At 36.0% G+C, this 12,597-nt stretch overlaps 1 protein-coding gene across 1 annotated transcript; it reads right to left on the bottom strand.

The window, feature by feature from the left end:
- Positions 1 to 2,125: 2,125 nt before the first annotated feature.
- LOC105036369 (receptor-like protein EIX2) lies at positions 2,126 to 5,611 on the bottom strand. Its single transcript, XM_010912139.3, has one exon. It carries the CDS (start codon positions 5,564 to 5,566, stop codon positions 2,387 to 2,389), a length of 3,180 nt encoding a protein of 1,059 aa, XP_010910441.3. The 5' UTR covers positions 5,567 to 5,611; the 3' UTR covers positions 2,126 to 2,386.
- Positions 5,612 to 12,597: the final 6,986 nt, after the last annotated feature.

Genomic DNA, 12,597 nt, shown 5'->3' with positions numbered 1-12,597 from the left:
TGTGCTTGGCCCTAGGTTTGATCTTGGCTTGGCATATGGAGAAGTATTCTTATTTTATTTTTTTTATTTTTTGATGTTGTGAATGTGGGACCCTACTAGATTTCTCAAATTAGGCCTCTTGATTTTGTCGGTGGAATACTGATTTTCCATGGTGCTCAAAGATGATGACACAATAGTGCTCTCTTTAGCTATTAATTAATGGAGTTTATGACAAATTGACAACAACCAACATGACTTTTAGTGGAGGCAATAAAGTAAAGAAAAAAAATTAAAATTCAAAAGGAGAAGTTATGGAATGGGTTCATCATATTGACATGTTGGGCAGGGCTTCTCTAGTGGGCTTTCCTATGGGTCTAGGTTTTTTTGGCAGTGATACCTCTTCTGGTTTTAGGTTTTTTTTGATGCATTTTCTTTAGTTGATAGTTGCTTCAATGCCACATTTCTTGAATTGGAGAACTCATGCTTAAGCATATATCTCATCAAGTTCACCTTGAGATGGCCAAGACATGATACTAGCTAAATGATAAGTACTTCAGAAGTATTTTAGTGTGCTTATCTTTATGTGTATAATTATAGTGTTTGAGCATCAAGCGCAATGTAGTGGTCACACACTGGGAGTGGTTAAACGTACAAATGACATGGTTGTCGAAGTTTTCAAGCGGTTAACTTGAGATTTCCATCTTCCATCAAAAATATTATTACTATATTTCTGAAGTTTTCATAGGAAGACAAACTAGTCAATCAGTTTTCTTTAAGCAGATGAAAAAGCGCCATGTTAAATTGTCAAGGTAGAACTAAAATAGAATGTATCTCTAGGACATGGTTTTTTATCCATAAATGTTAATCTACGATGTACTTCTACATGGAAAATACGGTTTCTTATGTCGCTCATGTTCATAGGTGTAAAAATATACAAACACAAATACATGAGCAGAGTAATAAGGGAAAAATGCCAGAGCAGGAGATATTTTACATAGTATTTGGTGGGCTATAGGTGGGAAAATTTATGATTCCTTGTTGTTTTTGAGAAATCCGTCTATGTTGGAATAGGAGGTCTAGAGAACTAATACCAGTGTATTGAGACAAATCTAAATATAGGGAATATCTAAATAAATCAAGAGAGAGAAGCAAAAAAAACCTCAGGAATAACATAAATATGCCAAAAAGACTAAAATATCAAAAGAACCAAAATGACAAAGCAAGTTTTTTATAATTTGCTAACACTCTTGAGTACCTGATTATATACATGCGTGGGGGGTAGTTCTTTGGAAGTTCTTTATTTTTCTTTTTTTTTTTAAAAAAAAATACTGCAATAACATCCCTCCATTCAAAAATTGAAGACACCAATTTAAGCAAAAAGAGGTACACAAATATCAATCACAATACAATCTCCGTTGGTGCTTAGCCTTTTTCTTCTTGGAGAAAACATGAATCTTAGCCTCATTCCTCACTGTTGTTCATCAAGATGGGCTTCAATTTGGCAAATTTCAATGCCAACTACTTAGATATGCACGCGTCTATCATTTTGGAGTCATCTGTATTTCTAAGTTCCTCTTCTTTAGCTCTTCTTTTAAATGGACTTGTAGAAGGGGCAACATTAAAGCATCCTGGCAACAACTATCCATGAAGATTATGACTGCGACTATAGATGGTGGGATCACAAAATATCTGCAATTGGTTTCCCTAACAAACATGTAAGAAGATGCTGGATGTCAACTATGATAATATGTTGTGCATAAAGAGCAAGCGTTTATATTCTTTATGTAGCATCTCTTATAATATGACAAATTATTTTACAAGATTAATTGAACATCTAACACATCCATAGTTCAAGAGTGATAAAATACTTGAAAACATTTTGTTCTCTTAAAACACATGCTTCTATTTCAATGGTCTATACTTTTAGCCTTTGCTGCAATATGGATCCCAAAAATTTTATCTTCATCATCAATTGCAACCATGCCTAAAGCTCAGAGAAATGTTATTAATGAAAGCTCTTGTATTTTATAGAAAAAGACAAATTAGCTAGTAATTTTCACTTCACATTTGAGAATGGATTTTTTTCACATGATAAGATGGAGTCTAAATGGAATGTATTTTCAGAATTTGATAACCATCCATAATATGTATAGGCCTATACTTAAAACATGGTAATCAAAGCTGGTAGCATAGCAAACTAGTATTTGCATGCGTACAAGAAGTGCCACACACACGTCCCACCATATATAAAAAGGAAAAAAGAAAGTTGCATGCCTGCTTTTCTAATAAATTCCAGTGCAAAGCTAGCATAAAGCCATGTCATTTTAGAAACATCTCATCTTTGTTTCCACACACGTCTTTCTTAGTTATTGTGCCATGTGGACTTGTGAAGATTGGTGAGCTGTTCTTATCCGTGGCTGTTGTTCATCAAGATGGACTTGGACTTCAATTTGGCAAATCTCATTGCTAATTGCAAATTGATGTAATCATACATCATGTCAATCAAATGGAAGTAAGCAATCCTTATAGCTCGTTTGATCATGAGGACATAGATGAACCCACAAAGGCCCACAACAAAACCCAGTGCAGAGATATCATAAAGCCATATCATTTCAGACTCATCGCCATTTCTAGGTTCCTCCTCTGGAGCTCTTGTTTGAAAAGGACTGCTTAGAAGGGTATAATTAAAGCACCATGGCAATGGCCATCCATGAAGATCAGGATTGCCACTATAAATGGAGGGATCACATAATGTTTGCAATTGATTTCCCCATGGAATTTTTCCTGACAAGTTGTTGTTGGACATGTTCAGGTGACTTAAAGAATACAGCGAGGATATGGTTGAGGGAATCATTCCTGAGAGATTATTCACCGATAGATCAAGTGATTCCAATTGCCTCAAGTCACCAATATTTTTTGGGATCCTTCCTGTGAAGTGATTATTAGAGAGGTTCAAGAAACGCAATCCATGAAGGTTTACCAATTCCTTAGGAATCACCTCAGAAAGATTGTTGAGTGAGAGGTCTATGCTCATTACAAGTGAGAGCACACTGGTGTATTTAATTTCGATTCCCTTTGTGGTCATGAATAAGCCCTCTGTATAGTAAGCATTGAAGTCTGAAAGCATTGGTTTGTCTGCATTCTGTATCCTCATCATTGCATTGAAATTTCCGAATGACGAAGGCAAAGCACCTGAAAAATTGTTGCAAGCGAGGTCCAAAACTTGAAGAGAAGTAAGACGCGATAGTTGCACTGGGATACTACCGTTGAAAAAATTTGACCTCAAAGAAAGAACTCTCAATGATCTGAGGCTTTCTCCAATCCATACTGGCAGGTTGCCTGAGAATGTATTTTCACTAAAATCAAGAACAACCAACTGTTTACAATATTTCAGCCATAAAGGTAGGTTTCCAGAGAGCTTGTTCTTTCTCAGATGCAGCGATTGGAGGTTAGCAGGACATGCCATTGAGTCTGAAGAATGTTCTAGCTTGCTGTCCTTTTGGGAATCAGTCATTTGTTCCTGTGGTTTGTCTCGATAGTGATGAAGTTCTCCAGATAACTTATTGTTAGATAGATCGAGAACCTCCAATGAAGCCAGACTGCTAAAAAATAGTGGGACGCCACCAGACAAGTTATTGTTGGAGAGATCAAGAACTTCTAATGAAGGTAGATTGCAAAGGAATTGAGGGATGCTACCATTAATACGGTTATAGGACAAAATAAAGAATTCAAGATTTGTAGCTTTGGCAAAGCTCAAGGGAATAGATCCAGAAAATGAGTTGTTAGATAGTATCATGGTGTATAGGTAAGAAGTATTCAATTCAGGAATTGGACCGTGAATGTTGTTCGAACTCACATCAAAGTAGCCATATCGCTGGCCTCCTAAAGAAGCTGGCAGCGGTCCTGTCATACTATTATGGGATACATTCAGATAAAAAATATTATTTAGATCCCAAAACCAAGTAGGAAAGCCATCTGAAATGTCATTTTCACGTAGTGATAGTCTTTCTAAATTTGTTTGTGTACGAAGCCAAGTTGGAAATTTCGGTCCCAAGTGACAAGAGTCCATCACAATATATCTAGCATTAAAAGGAGGTATCCAATCCTGATTTAGGCTCAATTCAAATGAGTTGTTAGACAGATTCAAAAGGTCCAATCTCGTAAGGTTGGCAAAGTGGGCTTTTGTCAAACGACCCGTAAAGGAGTTTGAGGCCAGACCCAAGGATTGTAGTGTAGACAGCTGACCTAAAATTTCTGGTATCTCTCCACCAATCTTGTTATAGGATAAAAATAGTGCTTGTAGGATGTTCAACTTGCATTGATTCCTTATAAATCTCTGTATATTCCCAGTTATGTGATTGTTTGATAATGCCAAATAATGAAGTTTATGAAGCTTGTCGAAAAGGTCTGGTATCTCTCCATTAATCTCATTATTTGATAAATACAACCGCTCTAAGTGGATGAGGTTCCCAATGATTGCTGGCATCTCTCCAGTGATCTTATTAGCCGATAAATCTAGGAACTTTAGGTGGACAAGGTTCCCAATGATTGCTGGTATCTCTCCAATAATTCTATTCCTACCCATTCTTAGATGTTCCAAGTGGCTGAAGTTTCCCAAGGATTGAAAAATTTCTCCGGTAATTTGATTATTAGATAAATTTAAGAATTTCAAGTTATGTAAATCCCCTATAGCGAATAGTAGCCTATCAGATAAACCACATCCATAAAGATCGAGATGCATGAGACTGCTGATATTGAACAACCAGTGGGGTATGCTAGTATTGAGATGATAATTCCAAGATAGAACGAGTATGGTGAGAGATGTGAGGTTAACATTTGATATAGAAGCAGACACAACAGGGAGGTCAGTATCAGACAAATACAAGCCTAATAGAGATGGGAGCATGTTAACCTCATGAAGCCAGTTAGCTGCCTTGGAGAGGTTGACGCTACTGAAGTCAAGTAGTTGCAAAGAAGGGATGTTGGAGAGAAAACGAAGGCTATCAGCGCGTAAAGAGGTCCATCCAGAATCATAAAAATAATAGCCATTCCACTGAATATCAAAGAAGTGCAAGCTCGAGAGGTTTCCAAGCTCAGGTGGAATGGATCCGCTGAACTCAGCATAGGAGAGGTTAAGATATTCTAAATGTACAAGGGAACCCATGAATTTAGGAATGGGAGCTCCAGAAAAATTGTTCAAGCTCAAATCCAAATACTTCAAATGCATCAAGTCAAGCAAAGAAGAATTCACCTTACTTGGACCTGGAAATTTCATAGTTTCATATTGGACATCCCAATCATATGGGTATCTGAGATCGAGCTTTACCACATGGCCCGTGATATTATTGCAGCCCACTCCCCTCCATCTACAGCAGTCTTGGCCCTTCCAAGAGGAGAGCCACTGATCCGGATCGTAGATATCTTCTTTGATGGAAAGTAGAGCTCTCCTTTCACTCTCTATACAGGCCCCCTCCACCATGGAACCATCTCTACCACCAAGGCAGAGACAAAAGAGGAAGAGCGCGATCAACATGACATGCATAAGAAGTTTGGATGCATTTGAATGCCAACTACTACAAATAGCCATATGAGCAGAACCTCACACCACTCCAAAGAGATGGAAAGAAGGGAGGAAAAGCTATGAGAGGTGGTTTCTCATCACTTGCATGCTCCATTTTTTATATGTCAAGTGATTCCAAATTAAGGATATTCCATCTTGTGGAATTGTGGTGATTTGGACATTTAAGCGGGTGCTTGACTTGTGCGGATGTCGTGGTGAGTTGTGCCGGATAAGTTTTTTCTTGGACCCTTGGGTTCGAACTATACTTGCCTTTCCCTGGTTACTGAGAAGGTTCAATTTTTGATTCTTTATTCGAGCTAATCTCTTAATTTGCTTTTGGTTCTTTTCTAGTGTCTTCATATTTATTAGTTTGTTTGAAAGTTAAGAGCAACTTTGATGTATACCTTCCAGGGGTGATTTTCATACGTACATAGCTTGGTGCTTGTGATGTCGATATGGTATATATGGGATTATTTTTTTTTAATGGTTATTTTGGTAAAATTAAAGGTTTACTTCAGACTTGGTTGGCTTCCTCTTAATTAGTAGAAGGATTGTTAACTTTTCAATGTGTTATAAATAGCAACATAATGTCACCTTTCTGATTCGTCATTAACTTTTTTGGATGACGAGTACAACCCATTCGTCGTAGTTAGGACTTGGGGGGGTGGGGGGAGATGGGTGAAAATTTGTAATGAGATTTTAAGCACATCATGAGTCAAGGAATGGTTTAGTTGTGCTGCACATGAAAACTTAGATGGCATGGCATTAATTACACCATGAACTATGAGGTTCATCCAGAATTTCAAATTTTGTTGTGGTATCCAGATCTATATATAGTGGAAACTAGACTTTCCTTGCACCGGAGTTCGAAACAGCATTTTATGCTATAGTAATAAATGGTCCATTCTCAAGTCAAGTAAATGGCTGTCTACTTTTAAGTCTCCTAAGTCAAGTAGACGATGGTCTATTCTCAAGTCAAATGTTAATCCATTTTAAAGTCAAGAAAACGGTAGTCCATTCCAAAGCAATTAGCCATCAGCTTCTCTGTGGTAGTAATATTAGCTGTTGTCTTTTCAAAATCAAGTAAATGCATTGATGCATTACCTGTGACTAGTCATACATGACATAAGTGAGGTTACGGGACATTGACTAGGGATGATCTCCATGCCAGACTGCTTGAAGGTGATCTTTTCGTCTGCATATGAATCAAATTTGCGAAGAACTTCATTTAGAGCAAAACAGAAGTTACGACACCAAAGAGATAGAAAATAGAGATAGAGATGACAAGGTATTTGCGACATATGTAGTTGTAATTGATCAAGAAATCAAGACTGGGTGGATGAGGTTTCCGGTTGAAATGAAGCTCGCAGGGGAGGCGTTAGTTTTTACGTAATTCCAAGACATTCCATCTCATGGAGTTTTGCAAGATCCTTGGATGGAATCTGTTTCGTTTATAGGTGGCAATTGGGTTGGATTGAATAAAAAATGGGCCTGATCAGATATAAAGATCAGATCAAGAATTTGTCAACTAAATCCAACCTATTTATCAAATGAGTCAATCCAAACTATTTATTGAATAGGTAACTTAATCCGATCTACATAACTCATTTATAAAATAGATCAAGTCATGAGCTTAAACGAGTTAAACGGATTAAATAGATTAAATGGATTGGGTTAAATAAATCAGAAATATATTAAGTAATTTTTAAATAGGTTAAACAGATTAAATAAATTTTAAATAGATTAAATACGTCGGATTATGACCTATCCTAATTATTAAATATATCAAAGATCTAAATTTGAATCCAAACCATTTAATAAATAGATCTAAACGGGTTGATCCATTATGATCTGAATTCAATTATGTCAAATCTAAACCTACTTAAACTAAATCATTCGTGAGTCATATTGATGAATAGAATCATAAATTACGGTCCTTACTTTTCTCATGATTTGTAATTTATCTTTTTTCACTGGTTATGAAAAGTAAGATGGGCTATAAGGTTCATGTATAGAAATCTTGATTTTTACATTAGAAAAATTCATAACATTAAGATAATAAAAAATTCACTATTTGTGGAAATCTTATGGGTTAAAGAGCGCAGCCAATAAGTTTGGGCTGTCGCGATTCTTTATTCGAGTTGATCTCTTTATTTTTTTTGTTGATATTTTCTAGTGAATATTATCCATTAAATTACTTTTAAAGATGAAAGTGGATCGAACAATATTCGTTTGGATCTATTTTTATATCCGAATCTATCCAAATATGGATAGAAATTTGAGCATCCGATTAATATCGATATTCATATCTATATTCAAAAATAGATATGAATATTGATCTAAATATCTAATTCTATTTGTAATTCTTTGTAATTTTATATTACTCATGAGCTTTTAAGAGAAATATATAACCACATTCGCATACCATTAACATGATTTACTATCCATTTAATAAATCTTTAATTATGTGATTATAAAATTTAATTATCTGACTTATATCCATATTTATATCAATACTTTCATATTAAATTTATATTTATATCTATTTAAGATAAATATGGATATAAATTTTTATATCCGACTAATATCTAATCAAATTTCAACTCTAATTATTTTGATCTGAAATTTACAGCAGCATTCTGATGTGCACCATCCAACTACAAAGATTGGGTGACTAATCTTGAAAGCAGCCCAATACCTTTGAATTGATATGATTGATTTTTCTTTTAACTATATGATAAGAAATAGGTATAATTGCTTATGAGAAATATTAGCATGGACCAACTACATCTTGAGTCAAGGCATATTTATATTCTTTTTATTTCAATATATAGTTTGAGAAAATTTTCACAGACCTATGCTGCACGTTATATAGTAATTGAGGGTCTACTCCCAAGTCAAATAAATAAGTGTCCGTTCTCTTAGTCAAATAAACTGTACGTGGACTGCATGGTGTGACTAGTCCTGATTTTTATGTCAATGTAACTAGCAACGTCCTCCACGTCACGCTGTTAGATGGCTACTTCTCATCCTTTAGCATACGGCAAGACTTTAGACTTGTCAAAGCAATGACGTAGAACGTGATCTGGTGGCAAGTATAGCTTGCAAGGAATCATGTCTACAATCAGCCGTAGCTACCTTCACCACTTTCTAATTCCTAATTTAGTATTTTTAGTCTAGTATTAACGTACCATTTGCAAACAACATAGATTTTGAGAAATATTGACAGATCATTTATAATAAGATCACTCCACTCAAATACTAACGCTTACCCCTAAGGACACCTAGCATCACTGTTAGCCATTTCCTTTCTCTTGATGGAACACAATTAATTAGCTCATTCCTTAAGATTTTTGTCATGCACTAACTTTATAAGACTTGCAGTTTTGGATAATTCTTATGTATAGACTAGATCACTGCCCACATATTACCATGATTTTATCTCATCATTTATGGCAGTACTGGGGAAGTCAGTTGAGATCTTAATTGTAGCCTCATCTTAAGCACCAGAATAGAAGATTGATTGGATGGCTCTAATCACTGGAATTTGTAATGGACTTTCGCTGCACAATAGATCTAAACAGTGCAAATTTTATGCAGTGTAAATGATAGTCCATTCTCCAGTCAAGGTAAATGATAGTCCATTCTCAAGTCAAGTAAAAGATAGTCTATTCTCAAGTCAAATAAATTTGCAATCCATTATCAAATCAAGTAAATGGTAATCCATTCTCAAGTAAATGGTGATCCATTCTCAGGTCAGGTAGACGATAATCCATCCTCAAGTCAAAGTAAATGGTGATCTATTCTCAAGTCAGACAAATCAGCCATTAGCTTTTTCTCGTGGTAGTCATATCGGTTACTAATTTCACAAGTCAAGTAACCATGCATGGAAATATCTCATGTGAGTAGTCATATGAAAATCCATGCAATGTCGCAGAATGCAATTTGAAATGGAATTTCACTTGTATTCTATTAATTAAATTTTCTCAAGTAAACGATAGGACACGAACTTTGTCCCGAGATACATGACAAGAAGTATTTGCGCATATATTGGGGTGGGGGATCAAGATATGGGTGTGTAAGATTTTCAGGTGAAATGAAGCTTGCATGGGAAATCTCTCTCTATATACGCTATAGTTTGTGTTTATGATTCCATATTACCACTCAAATGCCAGCATAAATTTTTAAAAAGGAGTGTTTGGTACTTCAGTTTATTCAACTTCAAACAATATGAAGGTGTCATGTTGCTTACCAGTAAAATATCTTGGTAATTCCTACTAAAGACTTAAAAGATACAATAAAATATAACTTTCTAGAGTTGTCCAAAGACGCAACAGTGGAGGAAGATAATGGAGCCGTGCTGGGCTTTAGGCCAGACCTGAAGGGCTTTGGGTGTAATATCCCGGCCCAGAATCAAGCCCAAAACCCAAAACCATACAAAAAAAAAAAGAAGAAAACAGAGGAATCGGGAGGAAGAAGACTCCCGTTGAGAGTCTTCTTCCCACCATGAAAAGGAGAGAGGAATCCGAGTAAAAAATAGATTCTTCCTCTATAAAACAAAGCCCCTCGCCTCCTCCTTCGTGAATCACCCTAAAATCTCTCTTTCTCCCGATTTTCCCTGTTCTCGGATTGAAGGTTTTGGCCAGCGATTTAGTGGCCCAAAAACACCACAAAGAGCAAGGTAATGAATCAAAGACTCCTTTCTTCAATTTCTTTTGATTATAAATTAGGATTTCTATCGATTTATTGCTATTTTTTTTTGAGGAAAACTTCGAGATTTTGAAACCTCTGTTTTGGCCATCTGTGTATGAGTGTTTTCCAACGCCGTTCGCCGTCGGCGAGCACCCGGACCGAGTGTCACGGTTGCGCCACCTCAGCTAGATCTCCCGTCCCGTCGTTTCGACAAGATCTCGTGGGGATTTGGATGGAAAAGAAGGGGGGATCGCATCCCCTGTTTTGGCCCTAAAGAAACCCGTGGGAAGAGAAGAAAGGAAGAAGAAGAAGAAAAGAAAAGAAAAGAAAAAGGAAAAAAAGAAAAAGAAAAGAAAAAGAAAGGAAAAAAAAAGAAGAAAAAGAGAAAGAGAAAAATAAAAATAAAATAAAATAAAAAGAAGAAGAAGAGAGAGAATTTTTCTCTCTCTCCTTTTTTTCTCTTTTCTCTCTCTTTTCTCTCTCCTCTCTCTACCTTCTCTCTCTACATTTTCTCTCTCTAGATTCTCTCTCTAGATCTTTCTCTCTTTTTGTGAATTTTATCTCTCTAGAATCTTTCTACTCTCTCTGATTTCATCACAAACCCTAGGATATATTTGAATTAAAAATATGATGAATTGAGATTGCTCCAAAATTCGTGCAGTAGGTCTGATTCCAGTCCGATCTTATTTGAAATTTGTAACACTTGATTCATATTGAGTCACCCTGATAGGACCTTTGATGATCTCGATCATGATTGCCTCATCTGAAGGATACGAAGATTCTCTCTCCACTTTCTCTCTCTACTTTCTCTCTCTAGAATTTTCTCTCTCTTCATGGATTTTCTCTCTCTAGAAGTCTTATGGATCAGTGGAGGATCTAGATACTTAGATAAATCCTAATTTTGATTAATCCTAAGAGAGGTTCTCGATTTGTGTATTAGGATCAATTATCGGTAATTTTCTCCATAAATGTGATTTTTATATTGATCAGGGTTATGAAGAGATGATTGTCTGCATATGATATCAAGTGGAATATCTTGTTAGAGAAATTCATAAATCAAAGAAGAACATTGATTTCTGTGTTTGGATCAGTCACCGGTAAAGGTAAGAATCCCTGTACATGATCACTATTATATATATGCTATTTTACTGTTGGTCTTGCATCGTTGGTTTTGCATCGTCGGATTTGAGATAGATGAATTTATTATACCTGAGATACTGTTATTTGATTTTGAGCATGAGTATGTTATGTCAATATATATGTATCAGAGATTGATAGCATGATTATATGGGTATGACATATCTGAATTGATCATAATGCAAGACAGAATTGATTTGATGAAATCAATACAAAATGATTAAATGAAAAGAAAGAGATATATGGTATGGACTAGCCTTGTCATATGGAACAGCCCGCCAGGAGCTTATGCCTGGGACAGCCCCCACTGGCTTACAGGTGGATCAGCCGGCTAGGAGCTCATGCCTGGGACAGCCCGCCAGGAGCTTATGCCTGGGACAGCCTCTCACGGGCTTTCGTACGTGGGACAGCCGGCCAGGAGCTCATCCTGGGACAGTCTTGAAAGATTTTTTAAGTAGATTCGATCCGGATGATGACTGAGGTATAGACTTGGATAGTCCAGAGCCGGAAGAAAACTGTTAAGAATCATGTGATTATGAAAGGAGAAATGAAAGATAAGACATGAAATAATTGTTGAATAAAAGTGTTTCACCTGTTAACATATGATGATGCATCTATTTTAACAAGACAGAAAATTTATGAATGTTTGCATTATTCTGGACATTGAACATGAGATTTTATATTTTACTGCTTATCCTTATTTTCAGACTTTAGTACTATATCAGTGTGATATGGAAATTCTTACTGGGCTGTAAAGCTCACACCCCTTCATCTTTCTTTTCTTCTCAGAGATACAGGACGTTCATGATTGGCTATGGCTTAGATTTATGGGTGAGCAGATGGATAGATAGAGTGTCATAGTACCTGATCAGAGGATTGAAGAAATTTAATTTGTAATTATGCAAGGTTTTACGAATTATTATTGAAATTAATGGTATGGATGTTAAGATTGTAATGACTTAATTTGGCCTTGCATATTCTTTAGGGCTTGCTCTAAGGAGTGTGCGGCCATCACGTATCCGACCCGAGTGTTAGGTTCGGGGCGTGACAGAATGGTATCAGAGCATAGGTTATGATCATTAGGGATTATGATATAAGTGATTAGAATATTACAGAATGATATTAAAGCTTAGGTTATGATCATTGGAGATTACGATATAAATGATTAGGATGTGATAGAATAATATCAAAGCTTAGGTTTAAGATCACTAGAGATTCTGAAGAGATAT

This window comes from Elaeis guineensis, chromosome 11, assembly GCF_000442705.2.
Source record: "Elaeis guineensis isolate ETL-2024a chromosome 11, EG11, whole genome shotgun sequence".
Taxonomy (NCBI): Eukaryota; Viridiplantae; Streptophyta; class Magnoliopsida; order Arecales; family Arecaceae; genus Elaeis; species Elaeis guineensis.
This window is presented reverse-complemented; position numbering and strand designations above follow the sequence as displayed.